The sequence below is a fragment of the Chiloscyllium plagiosum genome, unplaced genomic scaffold (genome assembly GCF_037043375.1).
Source record: "Chiloscyllium plagiosum isolate Xiang-an unplaced genomic scaffold, Cpla_swu_hap1 HiC_scaffold_4, whole genome shotgun sequence".
Lineage (NCBI taxonomy): Eukaryota > Metazoa > Chordata > Chondrichthyes > Orectolobiformes > Hemiscylliidae > Chiloscyllium > Chiloscyllium plagiosum.
Window position 1 is genome coordinate 115,544,097 of NW_028270142.1, and position 21,860 is coordinate 115,565,956.

General features: G+C 40.8%; 1 protein-coding gene across 2 annotated transcripts in view; it reads left to right on the forward strand.

Annotated features, from left to right (window-relative positions):
- Positions 1-21,860, forward strand: part of rhpn1 (rhophilin, Rho GTPase binding protein 1) — a 91,127-nt gene that overhangs the window by 44,814 nt on the left and 24,453 nt on the right. For both annotated transcript variants that reach the window (XM_043687899.2, XM_043687900.2), the window contains exons 5-9: positions 4,878-4,955; positions 8,650-8,774; positions 18,012-18,178; positions 19,539-19,726; positions 21,134-21,290. In XM_043687899.2, the coding sequence (XP_043543834.1) occupies positions 4,878-4,955; positions 8,650-8,774; positions 18,012-18,178; positions 19,539-19,726; positions 21,134-21,290 (715 nt within the window). The remainder of the gene's footprint in view (positions 1-4,877; positions 4,956-8,649; positions 8,775-18,011; positions 18,179-19,538; positions 19,727-21,133; positions 21,291-21,860) is intronic.

Sequence of the window (21,860 nt, forward strand, 5' to 3'; positions counted from 1 at the left end):
AAGCTTCAACTACTGACTAATAGACCAAGTTCAGACTATACAGAACTATTGGCTTTAAATCACTTTCTCAGCATCACAACCTAACAGTTCCTCTCTGCATGGAGAGTGCCTCTGTCTCTCCTCTTCAATTTACTTTGACTTGGGGGAACTTCAGTAACCCCTGAACTATTCTGAGTGAGATAGTCCCACCTTTGGTCCTGGGCAAAATTTAATGTAATATTTTGGAATAGTCAAGCATAGTAATCCCTTTGAACTGTGTGTTCTTTGCATGATGCTCATTATGCACTGAGTACTGATTCCTACAGCAGAAGTGCGCATCCCACAACAAAAAATTGTTGCACCCAGTTGAGAAAGTCCAACTTGTGCCATTTTCTTTAAACTACAAATCGTGGGTGTAATTTTCTATTTGCTTTTACAATTGTTTGTTTGCTTGAATGCATATTGATCAGATATAAATTAGGTTCATTGTCATTCTTGTAGATGAAAGAAATTAACTTCAGCTTGAATTCTTGCCCCATAAGTAAAGGAATGTGTCAGAATTCTGTAAGGTCCCCAAGCAAAATTAGTTTGATGCAATGTTACTTCGGGAGCTTGCATACATGAGTTCACAGCAGTCCATTAATTGGCATCAAATTGCCTTCACATCCTTTTCAATGCCTCCTTAGAGGGATATGGAAAAAGAAAAACATACTACTGGTCAATGCAGTGGAGATTTAAAGACCCTTGTTGGCACAGAAGAACTTCACCTTGGGTGAATTTCATATATCCTAATGTTGTGTATTAATAACAGGTAGAAAGATACTTGTTCTGTCAGAGTTAACTCTTTACGGTTTAATGCGAGAGAATGTAGGAAAGCTGACTTTCTTTTTGTCTTCAGAGATTAAATCTTTACAAGGTGAGTTTAGACAATTGTGACAAAAAGTAAATTAAAAGGTGATCCGAAGTAGCATTGATCATACTATGTGTGTCCTTATACATAGATGTAATTGAATGATGTATAATTTTATCCTCTGCTTTTACAAGAAAATGAGCTCGCCGGGGTTCTTGCACAAGTCCCACTTGTCACACATCTGCAACCTAGAAGATGGTTAAATGGGGAAAGCCCAAATTCTTGCTTGGTCATAACCCTGGATTGTTCTTGAGCTTTAGGCAGTTGTACTGTAGAGGTACATGCCTTCTGATTTTATATAGAATTTACAATAGAGAAACAGACAATCTTGTCTAACATTTATGTATGGTGCTTATGTTTCACACTACAATCTTCATATATAAGTCTTTGAGGGTACTAATACAAGTTGAAGAGGTTATTAAAAAAAAAGACATACAGAATCTTTGGTTTTATAAATTGAGGTGTAAGTACAAAATGAGGAAATTATGCATTCATGCGATTATTTTTCAATTTTTGAAATCGCTTTTGGAAGTATGCCCAAGACTTGGATAAAGTGTAGTTCATTTGCATAAACAAAGTTTTTCAACCAGCTCTAAGAAATGAAACCTGAGGCACAATGTAAGGAGACCTTCAAGTATCATCATGCTAGGCTTAAGATTATAGGATGACCATTTTGACTAATATTTTTCTCCAGCTCGGTCAGTAGAAGTGCTTGAGCCAAGCCTGATGCTGCATGTGGAAGATCACCCTAGCCTGAATATAATTAATGCATTTAGTACCTTCCGGTGCTGCTTGCACACATTCTTATGAACATGGAACAAGAGAAGACCGCTTGACCTTTGGTCATCCCCTGCCTTAAGAATATTCTTATAAGTGCTGTTCAACCAGGAAGAATGTTGATTCTTCCAGTGGTGATCAATTGGCGATAATTACAGAAGATTTCCTAGTTGATATCTGACCTGACAGCATGGAATCTGGAATGAATGTTGAGGACTACTAATCCTGACTCGAATGCACAGTTGTGACAATTCTGGTGGGTCTATCCTACCAATGGGACCCAATACTCAAGTATACTGATGAATGAGTCTGGATGTTGTGGGAAAATTACAGTTTGTTGATTATGGCTGTGGTTTGTTTCAGGCTGTTACTTGACAGGATGTTTCCCCTTGTGGGGCAATCTATCACTAGACGTCTGAATTTTGGGCTAAGGAGTGGCAGATTTAAATGCACATGAGGGAAAATTACTTCTTTCAAAAGGTCATGAATCTGTGGACACCCAGATGCAATTCACACTGGAACACTGAATAAACTTGAGATTTTAAATTCGTAATGGGTTTAAAGGGTTACGGGGATGGGCAGGAAAGTGGAGTTGAGGCCAACATGAAATCAACCATGGTTATATTAAATGGTGGAGCAGGCTGAAAGAGCTAAATTGCCTACTTCTGCTCCTGTTTAGAGTTATGGAGTGATACAGCATAGAAACAGACCCTTCGGTCCAACCAGTCTACAATGACCATATTCCTGAACTAAACTAGTCCCACCTGCCTGTGTTTAGCCCATATCCCTCCAAACATTTCCTATTCGCATATTTACCCAAATGTCTTTTAACCATTTTAACTGAACCTGCATCCACCACTTCCTCTGGTAGTTAATTCCACACGCTAATGACTGTGTATTAAAAAAAAAGTCACCCCATGTCCTTTTTAAATCTTTGTCCTCCCACTTCAAAACTAGGTGGCATATTTTTAACTGCTCTATTGTAAGTAAAATACCTTTGCTTTCACCTAATCTGTGCCCCTCATGATTTTACAAACTTCTATAAGGTCACCCTCAAGCTCCTACACTTAAGTGAAAAAAAAGTCCCAACCTATCAGCCTGTTTTTCATAACTCAAACCCTCTGTTTCCAGCAAATCTTTTTCTGAACCCTCTCCAGTTTAATAATGTCCTTCCTATAACAGGATGACAGGCACTGTACAGTATTCCAGAACAGGCCTCACCGACTTCCTGTACAACCTCAACACGATGTCCTAACTCTTGTACTCAAAAAGGTCTGAACATTGAAAGCAAGCATGTGAAACACCTTCTTAACTTCCTTGTCTACCTACTACATAAATTTCAAAGAATTATGTACCTGAACACCTAGAGCTCTCTGTTCTACAACACTACCCAGGGCCCTACCATTAATTGTATACATCCTGACCTTGTTTGTTTTACCAAAATGCAATACCTCTCATTTGTTCAAGTTAAATTTCATCTGCCATGCCTCCACTTGATAGACAAATTGTCACCATTCTGAACAATGGGCTCCTCCCAGTCATTCTAAATATTTGCTTTCAGTAAATAAGGCATGTAACTGGGAAGACGCCTGGAGCTGTCATTACATTCGATATAAATGAGGCAACTGGAGGTTCTTAATAAACGTTTTTGTCTAACACAAAATGTCAGTGGAGCCACTACACCCAACCACTGCCTGGTCTATCACGCCCTTGAAACCCACTGATTCTCACCATTTGTTAATCTAAGAAGCCAGAGACTGACTACCGAAAGCTAGGTGAAAAATGAGATTGCACACGTGTATTCTTAACGTAGATTTGGAAACGCAGTCCAATTTTAGTACAAGTATCCAGTTGTTGGTGACATGGATTTTGCAAGTTTAAGCTGCAAATTTCATAATTCCTCATCCAACTACCCATTGTTGATCCCATTCTGTACGTATGCTCATATTACCTGACTTTTCTACATTTTATTTTTCAACAGGAGTCCCAGACTATAAATCAAGAGACATTTTGACCAGTTGTGTTATCCATCACTTGGATTAACAAATTTATAGACTCACAACATGAAGATAGGCCCTTTGGCTCAGACTGGTCCATGCTGACCATAATGTTTATCGACATTAACCTCATTTCCCTGCACTTGGCCTATACCCTTCTAAATCTTTCCCATCCATGTATTTGACCAAATGACCTTTGAAATGTTGTCAATGAACTGCCTCAACCATGTCTGCTTCCATATGTGTATCACCCTTTGTGTAAAAATAAAAGTTGCTCTTCCAGTTACCTTTTACTCTTACCCATCCAGCCTTAAACTGATGCCCTCTAGTCCTCAATTCCCCAACCCTGGGAAAAAGACTGAGTGCTTTCACCCGATCCATGCCTCTGATGATTTTATACGCATCCATAAGACCCCCCCCCAGTCCTCTATGCTCTAAAGAAAAATGTCCTAGCTTGTACAACCTCTCCCTTAAGCTCAGACCGTTAAGTCCTGGCAATACTCTTGTAAATTTCTTCTAAACTCTTTCCAGCTTCATAACATCCTTCTTATAGCAAGGTGACCAAAATGGAACACAGTACTCAATGCCGCCTCACCAATGTCCTGTACAACTGCAACATAACTTCCCAACTTCTGTACTCAGTGCCCTGACTAATAAAGGCTAGTGTGCAAAAGGCCTTCTTCACTGCCTTGTCTACTCGTGACTCCACTTTCAGAGTATCGTGCACCCAACTCCAAACACTTTCAGTTCCATAACACTCCTTAAGGCCCAACCACTCATGATTTGACTTTCCAAAATGCATGATCTCACACTTATCTATATTAAACTCCATTGCTGTTTTGGCTCACTTCCCCAACTGATAACCTTCCTCATTGTGCACGATACCGCCTATTTTAGTGTCATCTGCAAACTTACTAATCATGCCTTCCACATTCTCATCCAAATCATTGATGTCGATAACAAACAGTAATGGGCCCAGCACTGACCCTGGGCACTCCAGTCTTAGGCCTCCAGTATGACAAGCATCCTTTCACTATTACCCACTGCTTCCTACTATCAAGCTAATTATGTTCAATATGCCAGCTTTCCCAACTTCCATGCGATTTAATAATTTTTTTGAGAAAACGGTTACTGTCCGTCATTTACAGATTTTTAAAGAAATACTTGTCAAATAAGCTTCTGATTGTTCAAACTCTGCTTCCTACTTTTAATAGGAAATTATTGAAGAACACTATAATGAAGCAGCATGCAAGTACGAAAAAGAACTGAAGGAACTTGTGGATCTCCGGCAGGTTAGTTCTTTGATATTTAGCTGATGGTAATCTATTCCAGCATAAGGAAAAAACTCAACTGTTCCAAAATTAAAGTTTACTTTGGTTAAATGGCCTAAGGAAAGTGACTGAATTTTATAGCAGTTACTTGAGTGGGAAACAAGGCTGCTTGGTTAGGGCATGGCAATAGAATCACAGGCGAATGCACTGGAGCAGATTCAGAATGTCATAATATTTTGTTAGTATTATACTTGGACCAGAAAACCAGTGAGACAGCATTGCTGCTAGGATGTAGCAAGCAATTGACCAAGCAATTAAGGTTTTTTTCCAGGAATTAATTTTTTCCAGGAATTTAATGTTGTCTTTCAAAGTAAGTGATTGTTGAACAGGAATCACAGGCCATCTTTTGTTGGCTTAAAGTTGGTAGTACTCAGGCAAAACCTTGCAATCCAAAGTGGAAGTCAGCTATTTCAGAACTGCTGTCATTCTGAGTTTGAACTTCAGAAAAAAGGAGAGGAGACCACTGTACTGTATTTGTGATTCTGGAAGTATTTGTACAGCTTAGCAGAAGTAGCTTGTGGGACTCCTCTAAACTGAAGGACACCTGATTGTGAACATTGCATTCTCAGCAAGGTCAAGCATAGGCTTGGGGTCACAAGATATAAATGGATTGAGAAGATGTGGCACTCCGAGGAAATTTCTTCCAAGAACATTTCACACAAAAATAGAATGTACCTCATTCACTCTGATCTTCTGGCAAAAATGCATAGAAGGAATAAGTACGGAGAATTGCAACTGCAGAAGCAAGAGGACCAGCTTCTACACAGACAAGCTGCAGAAGGACACGTAGTGTACTAATAGCATGATAATATCCCAATATAGGGCCAATCAATTCCCTGAGTATTTCGGATAAGCTCTAATTTCTTCTGGAAATCACAGCATTGATGCTAGTGAAGACTGCAGCTCTCTTATGCATCCACCACCATTCAGTACATGATGGTGAAGAACAGCTTACAGCCTGCAACTTGGGAAACCCCCAATTACAATAATGCTGAACGTCTCACTTCAATTCTAAACATAGGTTATCGTGGGGGAGCTTGCCATCATATTAAGGAGGTCACTGATACATTGTTAAAGAGTGTCAGAGGTTTCACATTACAGAACTAAGCTGATAGCCAGATAAAGAGGACCATTAGCTTTATAGTCATTGAAGAATTTCTTCACATGCAATTCATGACCATTTGGATGTATGTGGTCATCAAGACTACCTTGGACTAGCCAATAGGGTTCCTTGGCAGGAAGGGGTTCTATTTGATCAACAATCAACTAGTAGGAAGACCAATGAAAGCACATCTTGTAGATTTGTGCCACCCAGTGTCACAGCTGTTTCACTCCTGGCGAATCTTCCGGATTGGACCCTCACACAAGAGATATCCACTCAAAACATATGGATGATGCAGATGAGAAATCTGTGGAATGTTATTATCCCTGAAATATATTGATCCACACCATAACCAAACATGTCATTTGCTTACTAAGAATGTGATCCTGTTGCCAGGATCAACATGGTGGAGCAGTGGAATATGCTACAGCAAGAATTTTCCATGTGTGCTATGCTCTTCACAAGTTCACATCTGCAATGGGAGATGTTATAGACTAAGCCAGACCACGCAAAATATTCTTGAGCAGGCAACCCTGACCATAACTTTGCAATTTATTTCGGTAAGTGTACAGTGAAAATTACCCAGAGTAAGCTAGCTAGGTTGACTACTAGGTTTTAAAACAGACAGAAATGTATTCACAGAATTACACAATGAAATACAAAGAACAGAATAAAGAACCCCTACAGAACTCAGTCTATCCAAACCAGACTTAATTATGCTGCTCTGAATATACACAACAGTCTTAACAAGCAAACCCCCTTAAAAGAAAAGCTGAAAAATGTGTTGCTGGAAAAGCGCAGCAGGTCAGGCAGCATCCAAGGAGCAGGAGAATCGACGTTTCGGGCATAAGCCCTTCTTCAAGATTCCTGAAGAAGGGCTTATGCCCAAAACGTCGATTCTCCTGCTCCTTGGATGCTGCCTGACCTGCTGCGCTTTTCTAGCAACACATTTTTCAGCTCTGATCTCCAGCATCAGCAGTCCTCACTTTCTCCACCTTAAAAAAAAAGTAAACAAAAATGGAACGAATGCTTACAGGTTGAAGTTAGAAGGGCAGAAAGAGAGAGAGCCTGATCACACAGTCCACTGCTGAACTTCTAACTAGTTCTGGACTGAACTGCTCAACTTGAGAGCTGACCACTCTCCTTTCATTATACAGGTCACTTCTAAAACATGACCAATTTGGCCTGAAGTCTCATCTGTTTTCATTGAGGAAAAAGGCCTCTCAATACCCTTTTAATCTTTGTACCAAACCATTGTAATCTTAGCCGGGAGCGTTTTATTACACCTCTGAAAACAACCAGTGACACAGTATCCTTGAGAAAAGGAATAGCTTTTAGAAAAAAGGGACCAGCTTTCTGACAGAGGTAACCTTATATTTGGAGGATGTAACTTCCCATGTGACCCATATGGAAGAATGAGCAGATTCCACTTACTCCTATACAGGAAGGCAAGTGAGGATATAAAGATATGTTACTATTCAGGTCAGTTTATTTAAGTTCACTTATGCGAAGGGGGTGTTGGCTGGCTGGCTAGCATTTATACCCATCCCCAGTTGCCCTTGAGTTGGTGATGAGCTGGCTTCTTGAACCGCTGCAGTCTGTGCTAGAAGTTGACCTGCAGTGGGCTGAAGGAGAGAATTCTAGTTGCCTTAAGATCAATAGTTGGCCTGGTTTTATAAACAGTAATCAGGGACATAATTTAAAAGGGATCACTAAAATATAACTGGTGTACTGCCTGTGCCTTCCTACCTGTCGTCCCTCTCACTACAATTTTACCAGTAGTGGGAGTGAGACCAGACAGTCTGCCAGGGGTAGACCAATTGAGACCTATTTTTGAAAATAAAATTATTACACTTGGTTACCAGGCCCCCTGTGTCCTTTAGACCCACCGCACCCTTCTTGCCTCACTATGACATGGGCAGCTGACGTTCTGCTGGGAGGGATCCCCGTTTTTTTTTTAAACTTGTTTTCACTCACTCTCGCCTCCTCACCCCTGCATTAAGTTTGTTTCATTGTGAGAAGCACATGTATGACATCAGTTGTGCCCATGCGATAAATTATAATGCTGTCACATTAGTTTCCATTTGAAATGCCTATTTTAAATATACGCATTAATAAAGAACTTTAATACGACTCTCAAACGGCATCATTAGAATGTCATAACAAATGTTTGTATTATCAGAAAGGAAGTAAACATGTTAACTCTATTATGCCCTGTGTTTTTGAAGTTTATTTGTTTGTTTTTCTCTCTCCAAGCAATAACTGTGATTCAGTTTAGGCAGATGGTGTGCTTCTGGACTATGCCAGTATTTTTCAGTAGTGACTGCAAGTAGTAAGCTGTATTCCATGAAATTTCTGTTTAGGGAACAAAAAGCAAGTCACTCATAATATACTTTATGGGGATTTGCAAGTACGAATGAACCTTCACACCCTATGCCACAATTTTACCGGTCATGGGAGTGGCACCAGGCACTCGATTGTTTGCTAAGTTTGAGAAATGTTGACAGTATTCTCCAGATTTAAAACTTTATGGTATAATTTTCTTCGTCTCAGGCAATACGCACTCCAACCAGGAATGATGCTGGGATTGAACTGCTTATGGAATATTACAACCAGCTTTACTTCATCGATAACCGTTTTTTCCCTCCCAATAAAAACATGGGTATCTTTTTTCATTGGTAAGTATCATATTCAATGTTTATCATTTGTAGTTTTAGTATGAACTGTTGCTAATAACCATGGCTGATGAAACACTAGATATTCTGGTAATATAATCTTACACAGCCATTCCTTGACATAATTTTGTATTTGAGCCTGTAGACTGGAGAAGTAAGCAACATTCATTTTATTTTCTGGCTTAAATAACAGGGTAACCTTTCTTCGAAGAGCAGTGGCATGTTTACAATGATTAGACATGGTGTAATTTCATTGATCAGTCAAATTCAACAGCAAATGATCTGTGAGAAACCTGTCATTGCATAAAATAATTGCCCAACATAATAATGAGGTTGTGTGATGGTTATTTTAGTTTCTTGCTTTAGTGTGCTTACATCACACGAGTCAGTTGTCATTCATAACATTTGAGACTGTCACATTATAATGAAAAAAATTAGAAAGATTTAAACTTTTTTTCTTGTTTTGTAACAGTTCACATGCGTATGTCGCAGTTTACTGCATATTTCTGTTCCTATGTTATTATCTTAATTGCAAATAAAGCATAACTACAGATTTGATTTGGAAAGTAAAAATTGAAGATTGTGTTTTTCAAAGAATACAGCAAATATCCCATAAATGAATGATTGAAAATTAATTGTTTGTCCCCCATGTCTAACTTCCCCTTTCATTGCACATTCTTTAATGTGCAGTTTTGACCTGATGTTGGAAATGCCCTTTTTTCTTTTGAAGGCCCAAGCTGTAAATTAAACATAAGATTCATTCTATTGCACTATTGCAATCTAGAAACTAATAAGCACTTCCAGTTGATGATGCTTTCATCATATATTTTAGACAATAAATTTTAAAAGGTTTGCCACTTACATGCTCTATAAATGTAGTTGTGTTTCAGATTCTAAATTTTATTTGTGAAATTCTCCTAGTACTTGAGTGGCGAGGGAAATGGTGAGAAATGTGGGAGAATACAACCAGAATGGAAAAATTAGATTATTGAGATTGAGGAAAGTTAAAGTCTAAAGCTATTTTCCTCTAAAGGATTCAATATCTAGATCAGAATCTCTATGGTAAATGGTGACTGCCTTATTTGCAAACATATTTGCATGTCAGTATCCAAAAATCTTTATTCATTTATGTACAGTTCACTCCTCTTTCATGCACGAGTGAAAAACTATATGGTATCACTTTCCGACTTGAAAGATTGAGAAGTTACTGGGCAGATGAGAATTGCTATTTGCTTTGCGTGTTCACCTTTGTTCACTTCGTAGGTAGCAACTGATTCCACACTTTGTCCACTGAGTCGGCATCAACGAAATGCACCACTCCCCACCTCTTCCTCTGCTACATTGATGACTGCATTGGCGCCACCTCGTGCTCCCGCGAGGAGGTTGAGCAATTCATCAACTTCACCAACACATTCCACCCTGATCTTAAATTTACCTGGACCATCTCTGACACCGCCCTCCCCTTCCTGGACCTCTCCATTTCCATTAATGACGACCGACTTGACATTGACATTTTTTACAAACCCACCGACTCCCACAGCTACCTGGATTACACCTCTTCCCACCCTACCTCTTGCAAAAATGCCATCCTGTATTCCCAATTCCTCCGCCTCCGCCGTATCTGCTCCCAGGATGACCAGTTCGACCACAGAACAAACCTGATGGCCTCCTTCTTTAGAGACCGCAATTTCTCTTCCCACGTGGTTAAAGATGCCCTCCAACGCATCTCGTCCACATCCCGCACCTCCGCCCTCAGACCCCACCCCTCCAACCGTAACAAGGACAGAACGCTCCTGGTGCTCACCTTCCACCCTACCAACCTTTGCATAAACCAAATCATCCGCTGACATTTCCGTCACCTCCAAAAAGACCCCACCACCAGGGATATATTTCTCTCCCCACCCCTTTCCGCCTTCCGCAAAGACTGTTCCCTCTGTGACTACCTGGCCAGGTCCACACCCCCCTACAACCCACCCTCCCATCCTGGCACTTTCCCCTGCCACCGCAGGAATTGTAAAACCTGCGCCCACACCTCCTCCCTCACCTCCATCCAAGGCCCTAAAGGAACCTTCCACATCCATCAAAGTTTTACCTGCACATCCACCAATATCATTTATTGTATCCGTTGCTCCCAATGTGGTCTCCTCTACACTGGGGAGACTGGACGCCTCCTAGCAGAGCGCTTTAGGGAACATCTGTGGGACACCCGCACCAATCAACCACACCGCCCTGTAGCCCAACATTTCAACTCCCCCTCCCACTCTGCCGAGGACATGGAGGTCCTGGGCCTCCTTCACTGCCGCTCCCTCACCACCAGATGCCTGGAGGAAGAACGCCTCATCTTCCGCCTCGGAACACTTCAACCCCAGGGCATCAATGTGGACTAACAGTTTCCTCATTTCCCTTTCCCCCACCTCACCCTAGTTCCAAACTTCCAGCTCTGCACTGTCCCCATGACTTGTCCTACCTGCCTATCTTCTTTTCCACCTATCCACTCCACCCTCCCCCCGTCCTGACCGATCACCTTCATCCCCTCCCCCACTCACCTATTGTACTCTATGCTACTTTCTTCCCACCCCTACCCTCCTCTAGCTTATCTCTCCACGCTTCATCAGGAATAAAGGCTCTCTGCCTTTATTCCTGATGAAGGGCTTTTGCCCGAAACGTCGATTTCGCTGCTCCTCGGATACTGCCTGAACTGCTGTGCTCTTCCAGCACCACTAATCCAAAACACCCATGTCGTTGTTGTCAATTTCAGACTAACTCACAAGTCACTTCACACATTTTTTTGGATCTCAGTGATGCCTTGTAATGGTCTGGCCACAACACTGTGCCACAATGACATACCCATTCTTATGAATTTGTATAGAATACATCTTGAATTTCTTAAGTTGTGTTTTTCTTAACACATTCTCCTGTGTTTTCTTAAATGTTCACAGCATCTCTGTGTTACCTTACATTTTAGTGAATCACAGTATTTCTACGTTACGTTGCCTTGCTTTTTAGTGCATTACTGTTTCAATGAAAACTTGTTAACTCACAGCATCTCTACCTTGACTAACTTTTTAATGCATGTAGAAAGTCAGACAGCTTGTCATGGTTGCCAGTATTGAATGATCAAGGGGTGGATATATTGTATAGCACCCTGCTACATCAATGTCACACCTGTAGCATGTGCCAGCAGCTTTTGTGACAAACATGCTGCATGTGTTTCAACGAAACTGCAAGGTCTGAAAGTCTAATGTAATCCTTCATCAAGAGATCAGTCATGGGCACAGTCTGATTTCAGTTCAGAGGGTTGATGATACTGAATTGAGCATTTGGTGCTCTCAAAGTCAATTTCAGGCTAACCTTCCAGTCCAGGAATTGGATCATGATCAACCCTGCAGATGGAGTTCACGCAGTCTGAAGAGTACAGCTAAGCCAGTCAAGAGTCAGTAGAGACCTCAGTTAGTGGTGGACTGTGCTCAGTCTGGGCTGTTTGACCAGTCAGCCATATATTGGGCAGTACATACGAGAAGGCTGCCCATTCTGTGTGTGAAACTGAAGGATGTTAATTGGAGCCATTGCACTGGGACACACAGGACAATGCCCTTGAAGGGGGACACCCCCAAACAAAAGGTTGAGGTCTGATGTAGCAGAGGAAGGTATGTGACATTACGGAAGAGGATGTTTTTGCAAATCTCCTTGGCTTCAATGGAGGGAAGATAGTAGATAGTGGTACTGAGTATAATTACATGGTAGATGTGGGGTGAGGGGTGAAATAGGAGTTATTGATTGATTAAGATATTTAGGGAGCCACAGTGATGATTAGGTTGACAGCCTAGGACATTTGAAGAGCAGGGCAAAACTTGACTTTCAAGTAGAGCCTGGAACACATGTTCAGCGGTGTGGCCATTACATCTTTCATTAAATCTTAACTACACAACAAGAAATAGCTGCCAGCACACACATAATGAGCAGGTTAAGTTTGATTTGCTTTGTGTGGAGGGTGCAACTATATTAATTAGGCTTACATAGATTCAGGCAGCCCAATTTATGCAAAAGCAATTGCTGGGTTTTTTTTTTGTTAGTTTGTTCTTCACCTTCAAATTGTGAAATAAATGTTACCGCTTTCAACTGTTTGAAAGTTTTGCAACAAGACCTGTTCCTGGATTTTCTCAAGGGCTACTTTTGGATTTTTAGTGACTAATTTTTGGTTTTATGGGATTCCTTTTTCAGTCTTTCTAACTCCTTCATTAAATGATGTAACAATACCTTCTATAATTTGTATTGATTATATTGGTGAAGAATTCACCAATATTCAAAGTTTGTGAGAAGATTTGTAGCTCGGGTGCTCGTTTATGTGATTCTGTTCGCCAAGCTGGGAATTTGTGTTGCAGACGTTTCATCCCCTGTATAGGTGACATCCGCAGTGCTTGGGAGCCTCCTGTGAAGCGCTTCTGTGTTGTTTCCTCCAGCATTTATAGTGGTTTGTCTCTGCCACTTCCGGTTGTCAGTTCCAGCTGTCCGCTGCAGTGGCCGGTATATTGGGTCCAGGTCGATGTGTTTGTTGATAGAATCTGTGGATGAGTGCCATGCCTCTAGGAATTCCCTGGCTGTTCTTTGTTTGGCTTGTCCTATAATAGTGTTGTCCCAGTCGAACTCATGTTGCTTGTCATCCGCGTGTGTGGCTAGTAAGGATAACTGGTCATGTCGTTTCGTGGCTAGTTGGTGTTCATGGATACAGATCGTTAGCTGTCTTCCTGTTTGTCCTATGTAGTGTTTTGTGCAGTCCTTGTATGGGATTTTGTATATTATGTTGGTTTTGCTCATGCTGGGTATTGGGTCCTTTGTCCTGGTGAGTTGTTGTCTGAGAGTGGCTGTTGGTTTGTGTGCTGTTATGAGTCCTAGTGGTCGTAGTAGTCTGGCTGTCAGTTCAGAAATGTTCTTGATGTATGGTAACGTGGCTAGTCCTTTTGTGTTGTGGCATGTCCTCATTCCGTTGTCTTTCCCTTAGGCCTCTGTTGATGAAATTGCAGGGGTATCCGTTTTTGGCGAATACAATGTGGAGGTGTTCTTCTTCCTCTTTTTGCAGTTCTGGTGTACTGCAGTGTGTTGTGGCCCTTTTGTACAGTGTCTTGATGCAACTTCTTTTGTGTGTGTTGGAGTGGTTGCTTTCGTAGTTCAAGACTTGGTCTGTGTGTGTGGTTTTTCTGTATACCTTTGTGGTGAATTCTCCGTTCGATGTTCTCTGTGCCATCACGTCTAGGAATGGGAGTTGGTTGTCCTTTTCTTCATCTCTAGTGAATCGGATTCCTCTGAGTGTGGCGTTGATGATCCGGTGTGTGTTTTCTATTTCTGTGTTTTTAATGATTACAAAGGTGTCACCCACATATCCACCCAGAGTTTGGGTTGAATTTGCGGTAAGACTGTTTGTTCTAATCTTTACTTTACCGCTTCTGCTATGAGTCTAGAGATGGGTGAGCCCATGCGTGTGCCGTTGATTTGTTCATATATTTGGTTGTTGAATGTGAAGTGTGTTGTGAGGCACAGGTCCAGTAGTTTTGAGTATGCAGTCTTTGTTGATAGGTTCCCCATCTTGTTGTCTGTTCTGTATGTCCAGCAGGTTGGCTATTGTTTCTCTGGCTAGGGTTTTGTCGATAGAGGTGAACAGTGCCGTTACGTCAAATGAGACCATAGTTTCTTCCTTATCTATGTGTATATTTCTGATGATGTCCAAGAATTCCTGTGTTGACTGTATAGAGTGTCTGGATCCACTGATCAGGTGTTTCAGTTTCTGTTGTAGTTCTTTAGCAAGTTGTGTGATGGTGGCCCTGGTAGCGATACGATGGGTCTGAGTGAGATGTCTGGTTTGTGCACTTTAGGTAGTCCATAGAATCTGGGGGTGGTGTTGCTATCAGGTTTCATTCTCTGTAGGTCAAACCTGGTTATCTGTCCGTTTTGTTTTTGCAGGTTCCTCAGTATGTTGTTTATCCTATTGGTGAGCTGTGGGGTGGGCTCAAACTCCCTCTTTTGGTAGGTGTTGGTATCTTCAAGTCATTGTTGCGCTTCTGGATGTACTCTGCTTTGTCCAGGAAGACAGTCATTCTGCCTTTGTCTGCTGGCAGTATGATTATGTTCTTATAATTTCTTAGTGTTTTTAGTGCTTCCCTCTCCTTGGTGTTGAGGTTGTGTGTTTGTCTTTTCCTTGTTATCAGGGGTACGATACTTTGTCTCACTGTTTGTTGTGTCTGTTCTGTCAGTCCATTGTTTCTGAGTGTGCATTCTAGTGCTGCTAGGAAGTCTGCTGTCTTGGCGTCCCTGTGGTTATAGTTGAGTCCCTTGGCCAGTATTGTTCCTTCCGTGTCTTTGAGCTGTCTGTGGGAGATGTTTCTAACCCAGCTATGTGTTGTGGTGTCCTCTCTGTTGTGTGTTAGTGCCGTTTTTTTGCGGTGTGTGGTCCTGTTCTGTCGTATGGTGACGGCCTGTTCTATGGTCCGGGTCCATTTCTGATTGGTGGTTTTTGAAATTAACGATTTTTGGCATGCAATTTCTTGTCTGTATTTGTGTAGTCTTTTGTGTGCATCTGTAATCATTACCTGAATCCGTTCTGTCTGGCTGTGTCTCTGGCTTGTGGGTTGTTGACTGTTGTCTGTATCTGACACATGGTGGAAGGATTTGATTCTTTCAGCATTCATGCAGGAATTGGAGTTGTTTGTCTGTGGCGTTTAGGCGGTTGGCACAGGATTCCCATTTCCTGGCTTGTCTTCACATCTCTCATACTATTATAGGACAAGCCAAACAGAGAACAGCCAGGGAATTCCTAGAGGCAGGGCACTCATCCACAGATTCTATCAACAAACACATTGACCTGGACCCAGTATACCGGCCACTACAGCGGACAGCTGGAACTGACAACCGGAAGCGGCAGAGACAAACCACTATAAATGCCGGAGGAAACAACACAGAAGCGCTTCACAGGAGGCTCCCAAGCACTGAGGATGTCACCTAGACAGGGGACGAAATGTCTGCAACACAAATTCCCAGCTCGGCGAATAGAACCACAACAATTCACCAATATCTCAATAATCATCATCATTCATCATCACACAAGGAGATCATTAACCTCCTTGACATCCCAGTATTTAAATTGACCCAAGACAATAGATATGAGTCAAACAGCAAATGATTTTTTTTTAAAAATGTGGCTGACACACCTCTAGACAAGAAAAAGTCATCATCCTAAACAGCTTTCTGCAGGCTGGTGAGGTCACAGCAATACCATTACATAGATATCTCTATGTATATATAGCCACTACCTAAAGTAATTCACAGTATATAAAATGCTTTGAAATGGGATAATTGCAAACCTTCATGAAATAAAACTATTCTCTACAAAGTAATGCAACTGAAACAACCACATCCAGTACATTCCTTCCCCAGTGTAATAACTCCTGAATTCATGAAGCTTTAATCTAAAGATTCCAAATTAATTTGCAGGGAATACATTGATACAGTTGATCTGTTTCCATTTAGATAAGTGTTCCTATATTGAAACATTTAAACTGTCTTCCCTTCCTGGTTTTCTCTCCCTTTTTGTACTCTTTCCATCCTCTGCAGACGCTTCCCTCAATCTCAAACCTTTGCAGTTCCTCTATCTTTGCATCCCCTCTTTCCTCTACACCCACCCATTCTACCAGGTCCTTTCCCATATCCTGTAGCTCCCCTGTCTACACATCATAGCCCCACTTCCCTGCCTCAGCCCTTAGGTCTTGCTCCATACATATTCTGCCCCACTCCTGAGCCTGCCTACTGATTTCCCAGGCCTTGTCCCTTACACACTTTGTGTTTCTGCTTGCATCTTCTCTGACTGCCACCATTTACCTCATTCCTCTAAATACACTATATCAAAAACAGAAATTGCAGGCAAAATTCAGCAGGTCTGAAAGAAACAGAATTAATGTTTTGAGTCTATGGCCTCTTCGTCCAGCCTTTTGTCCGTAGCAAGCATTGGAGAAAACCAGTGTCTGTTTGGAGGTAAAAAGGGAAAATATGCTGGAGTATCCTGGAGAAAGAAACAGAGTTAACATTTGAATCCAGCGTGACTCCCTTGTGATTAAAGAAACAACTGTTCACCATTTCCTTCCACTTTGTTTATGGAAGGGTGATTTTTCTCTGAGTGACTGACCCTGACCCAGTGAGTGGATTTTACTGGTTGATTTTGGAAGCAGGTACATACCATCCTGGTGTATTTTGAGCCTTGTCAAGTAAGTACTCCCCAGATACCCCAACCAGATGTTTGGTTGAGTGAGTTTTTACCTGTTTCTCCTCCTTTTAACAGTTCATCCTGCTCTACGTAGCTGCAGTATGTTCTCTTAACCTGGTCCTTTTCATAATGGATGCTCACCATATCTTTTATATCTGAGAATGTATTTGCACAGAAACCTTAATATCAGCAATTGCCACATGTCACAAGAGCAAGAAAGAACTCAATTGACATTTAACCTTGTGTTCAAGTAGTTGATAATTCCTTTAAATAGAGCCAGTTTGGAGTCCTTTGTGTTCTTTAGTATGTGTTTAGCTGTATGAGTGTAAAGCAGGGAAATGACTGGAGTTCCAAAATGGTGCAATTGGCATCAAATCAATATTGTAAATTGATTGTTGTCCTTGGTCTGCATATATTTGGTAGGTGTTAGCAACGTGCACACTAATATCTTTCACAAGATGGAATGGCACACATAGCTACCCAATGCAATTTTACATATATAGTCCTTAATAATCAGCATGCCCCCTGTATACTAAGTGAAAGCTTGGTGAGGTGTTAGTGATCGAATGGGCTGAAGTGACAATATCGACTTAGATCATCGGGGATGATGTTGTTAAGTCCCATGTTAGATATTAGCTAGTACAGACATAGTCCTAAATGTAACACATTCATCTGCTTTTAGTCGAATTAACATAACCCAGAAAATACCGAAGGCAGAACCAAACAGAAACTCTGCTTTTTAGCATTACTGCAGGTTTACAGTTAAATGCTTTCTACCAATCAAATGATTTCATTTTTTTAAAAAGTCCCAAATAACTATGGATGCTGAAAATCAGAAGCAAGAATAAAAATAGTTGGAAAAGCTTAGCAGGTCTGGCAGCATGCATGGAAACAAACAGAGGGAATGTTTCAGATCCAGTGGCCCTTCTTCAGAACTCTTAATTTATTAATTCAGTTTTTAATCTGTTTTCTCCTTCCCTACCTCTTGACAGGTATGACTCTTTGACTGGTGTTCCTTCTTATCAACGGGCTCTAGCTTTTGAAAAGGGAAGCATTCTGTTCAACATTGGAGCACTATATACGCAGATTGGGGCACGACAGGACCGGACCACTGAGGAGGGAATTAATTATGCCATAGATGCCTTCCAAAAGGCAGCAGGTGGGTTTTCATTGGGGAGGTGGAATAATTATTAATGTTTGATTAACTATATGAGCAACTGAAATGAAAATATAAGCTTATCTTTGTGAAATGATGTTTTATGCTGATCAACATGTAATGATTTCCACTAAGACATACACATGCCACAACAGAATGACACAGTACTTAAAAATCTGTGTTTTAGTTTCAGAATCCTTTTTCTCCATTCTAAAATACACATTATTTTGTTTGATATTGGCACTTGGCCTCTTAAAGAACAGTTTGTTTTTAGTCCCTGAAATTTGTTAGATCCACATGTTTTGCTTTATATTTTGTATTTACTCTGATAGAACTTTCTGTTACGGCATTGGCCAAGATATGCTACTATTATTGGAAATCATTGGAGTAGTGCAGACTGGAATTGCTAGTTAATACCCTGCGGAATTCTTGACACAGGTGATTCTGTGGAAATTTTCCCAAAAACAATGCCCCTGTGTTCAATTGCTACGAGAATGTCTATGAAGATCGGATAAAGGGATTAAGTTTATATAGTCATTCAGAAAAAAAAAGTTAAAAATGTAGTCCAACTCTTGAGTAACTGTTAAACTGGCTCTTGGTTTACCACTGACTCCCCAATTTCACCTCTGTATTCCCCCACCCGATCAGGACCCAAACACATCCCAACTTAGAGACACGCAAGCCCCCAACTTCTCCCCACAGCCTGACATAACCCACCTGGACACAAGCCTATTCTACTGTTGCTAGAAACTCAACCTGACCCAGTGCTGCTGGAGCTACCATCCTCCTGTCTTAGCACAGCCTGACACTGCTGGAACGAGACACTTTCAATCCGGCCTGACTTTCAAGTCACTTGAAAGAAGTTCTGGGATTTACGTATTAATCGAATGAAGCCTGCATACTCATTCTAAATGATTAAAGACTTAACAGCAATCTAGGTATGTTCAATGCATTGCATCAGTTGTATGACACTTTGATCTTTTACGATAAATTCTGGGTCTTATAATCCTGCCCCACCAGATACCTGACAAAGGGGCACTTTCAAATAAACTTCTTGGAATATAACTTGATGTTGTGTGATTTTTAACTTGGTCCACCCCAGTCCAACACCGGCACCTCCACATCAGCAATAATATAGGTTAACTGGTAAATTAATTTCATCCTTTGCAGGTAGCACCTTATGTACTTACAAACCTAAAACTGATTCGCTTCCAAAGTGCTGAATTGGATTTGAAACATAGAGGCATGATTGAATGTTAATGTAGTTTGTTGAAGGCTTTTTTTCTCCATGAATCACCAATCATATTCTAAACACTGCTTATGTTGTGTTCTGTATATGCTCATATATCATATTCAACTTCAGGTGCATTGAACTACTTGAAAGAAAATTTCTTCAATGCACCAAGCCTCGATATGAGCACTCCATCCCTCAACATGTTGGTTCGTCTGATGATTGCACAAGTACAGGAATGCGTCTTTGAAAAGGTGATAGTGGCGGGAGTTAAGGATGAGTTCTTAACGCAGCTACAGTGTGCACAGGAAGCAGCAAGGGTAAGAAATGAAAAATAATGTTTGCGGAGATGTGTTCCTTCTCCCATGCTGCCGGCGCTTATATTGGCACTAACATTTTCCATAACCATGAATGAGTTACTAAAGAATCAATAATAACTTATTAAAAGTGACTTAAGAATAAATGCAGTTAAAATAGATGCTTGATGACTATTGTGGAGACTGAAGGGTATTTTCCTAATCAGTAAAACATCTGACTGTATTACTTTTTAAGCAGGTCAATTGGTAACTGTCCTGTACCTTTTCAAACATCTTAAATGACTTAAGTTGTGTTTTGCATATGCCTCATTTCTTCTGATCCAAGGATGGGCCTTCAAATGGTGGCAGTGAGATTGGACTTTTTTTTTTAAATGTATTCAGTGAGCAATATGTCTAACTTATAAATAGATCACTAACTTATTGCACTAATTTTATTTTGGTAGTGCTCCCAGCTCATAATGTGCATGCCACATGATTGGCAGCCACTACCACCACTGCCGTTATGACCCTTTGGAAGTCTTGAAAATTTGAATGCAATCTTAATTCCTTTCAAATCTGATTTTGCTCTTAGATGTGTTTTCCAGCAGCTTGATAATGAGGAGCAGAAACCTCAGATGTGGCTTATTTTGCTATTTTTATGCACTGTTCAACCTCTTAGCATGAAGTTTCTGAAGCTGTTGGTAGTGTTATAGAGGCATAGAATCCTATAGCATGGAGACAGGCCCTTTGGCCCAAACTGGTCCATGCTGACCACACGAACTCCACTTCCCTGCACTTGGCCCTTATCCTTCTAAACATATCATATCCTTGTAATTGTCCAAATGCCTCTTAAATGTTAATGTACCCACCTTAACCACTTATGCTGCCAGTTCAATCCATCTCCGCACAACTCTGTGTCAAAAAAGTTGCCCCTCCAGGTCCCTTTTATCTTTTCCCCTCTAACCTTAAAGTGATGTCCTCTCGTCCTCAATTCCCCAACTCTGGAGAAAAAGACCTGAGTGCATTCACCTTATCAATGCCTCTCATGGTCTCATTCCCCCCCCCCCCCCCAGTCTCTTACACTGTAAAGAAAATAGTTCTAGTTGTCCGACCTCTCCCTGTAACTCAGACTGTTAAGCCCAAGCAGCATCCTTGTAAACACTTAACAACATCCTAGTGCTGAACTATACTGAGTTAATGTGGTAATATTACTCTGTGACATTACCAGAAGAAACTTGAAGACAATTGAGATCAGGTAGGGATGCTAATCCCTATGCTTAGCTTTTATTTTGTGTCTAATTTTCATTACTATTAAGATATTTTTGAGAGCTCCACAGACGGGGAGCTGTATTACGACATAGCAACACATTGTCATTTCAGTAATATAGACTTGACTTTGCTGTCCTGAATCATTATTTTACTGTTATTTAGGTGGCAGATGTGTACTCCTTGGTCTATCAGACAATGACACAACCCCCAGTGAAAAATTATGTTCCATTCTCTTGGACAACTATGGTTCAGGTGAAATCTGAGTATTTCAAGGCCATTTCTCACTATTATGCAGCAATCGCACTATGTGACCATATAAGTAAGTGTTGTGACAAAATCCGATATAGTTTGTTTTATAATTTGATATGTAACTATAAAGCTTACAATATGAATTTATAATTGTTCATATAAGAAGTGACTGTATAGATAGTAGTGACATTGTTTATAATCTTGCAAAATTCCCCAGGTTCTTGAAGGTTTGGAAAATGTACTATTTCTGAAAGAAGGTAACAGAAAACTATAGGCCATTTAACCTTGCATCTGTCTTGGGGAAATTGCTAGAATCACGTAATAAGGAAGTTATAGCAAAATACTCAGAAAATAATTAAGTGATCAGGCAGAGTCAGTATGTTTTGAGAAAGAGAAATTGTGTTTATAACCTAAACTATTTAAAAATAAGGGGCCTTGCTTTTAAGATGAGGACCATATTTTTCTGAGAATTGTGATTCTTTGCCTTAAAAGTATTCAGTGAATTCACTTCCAACACTTTCTGGAGATGAGAATGCCAGGGGTTGGAGCATTCTTGACCCTTCAAGGGTGTCATGGGTTATCATGGGCTGGCAGTAGTCTGGAGTTAAGTCACAATCAGATCAACCGTGAACTCATTAAA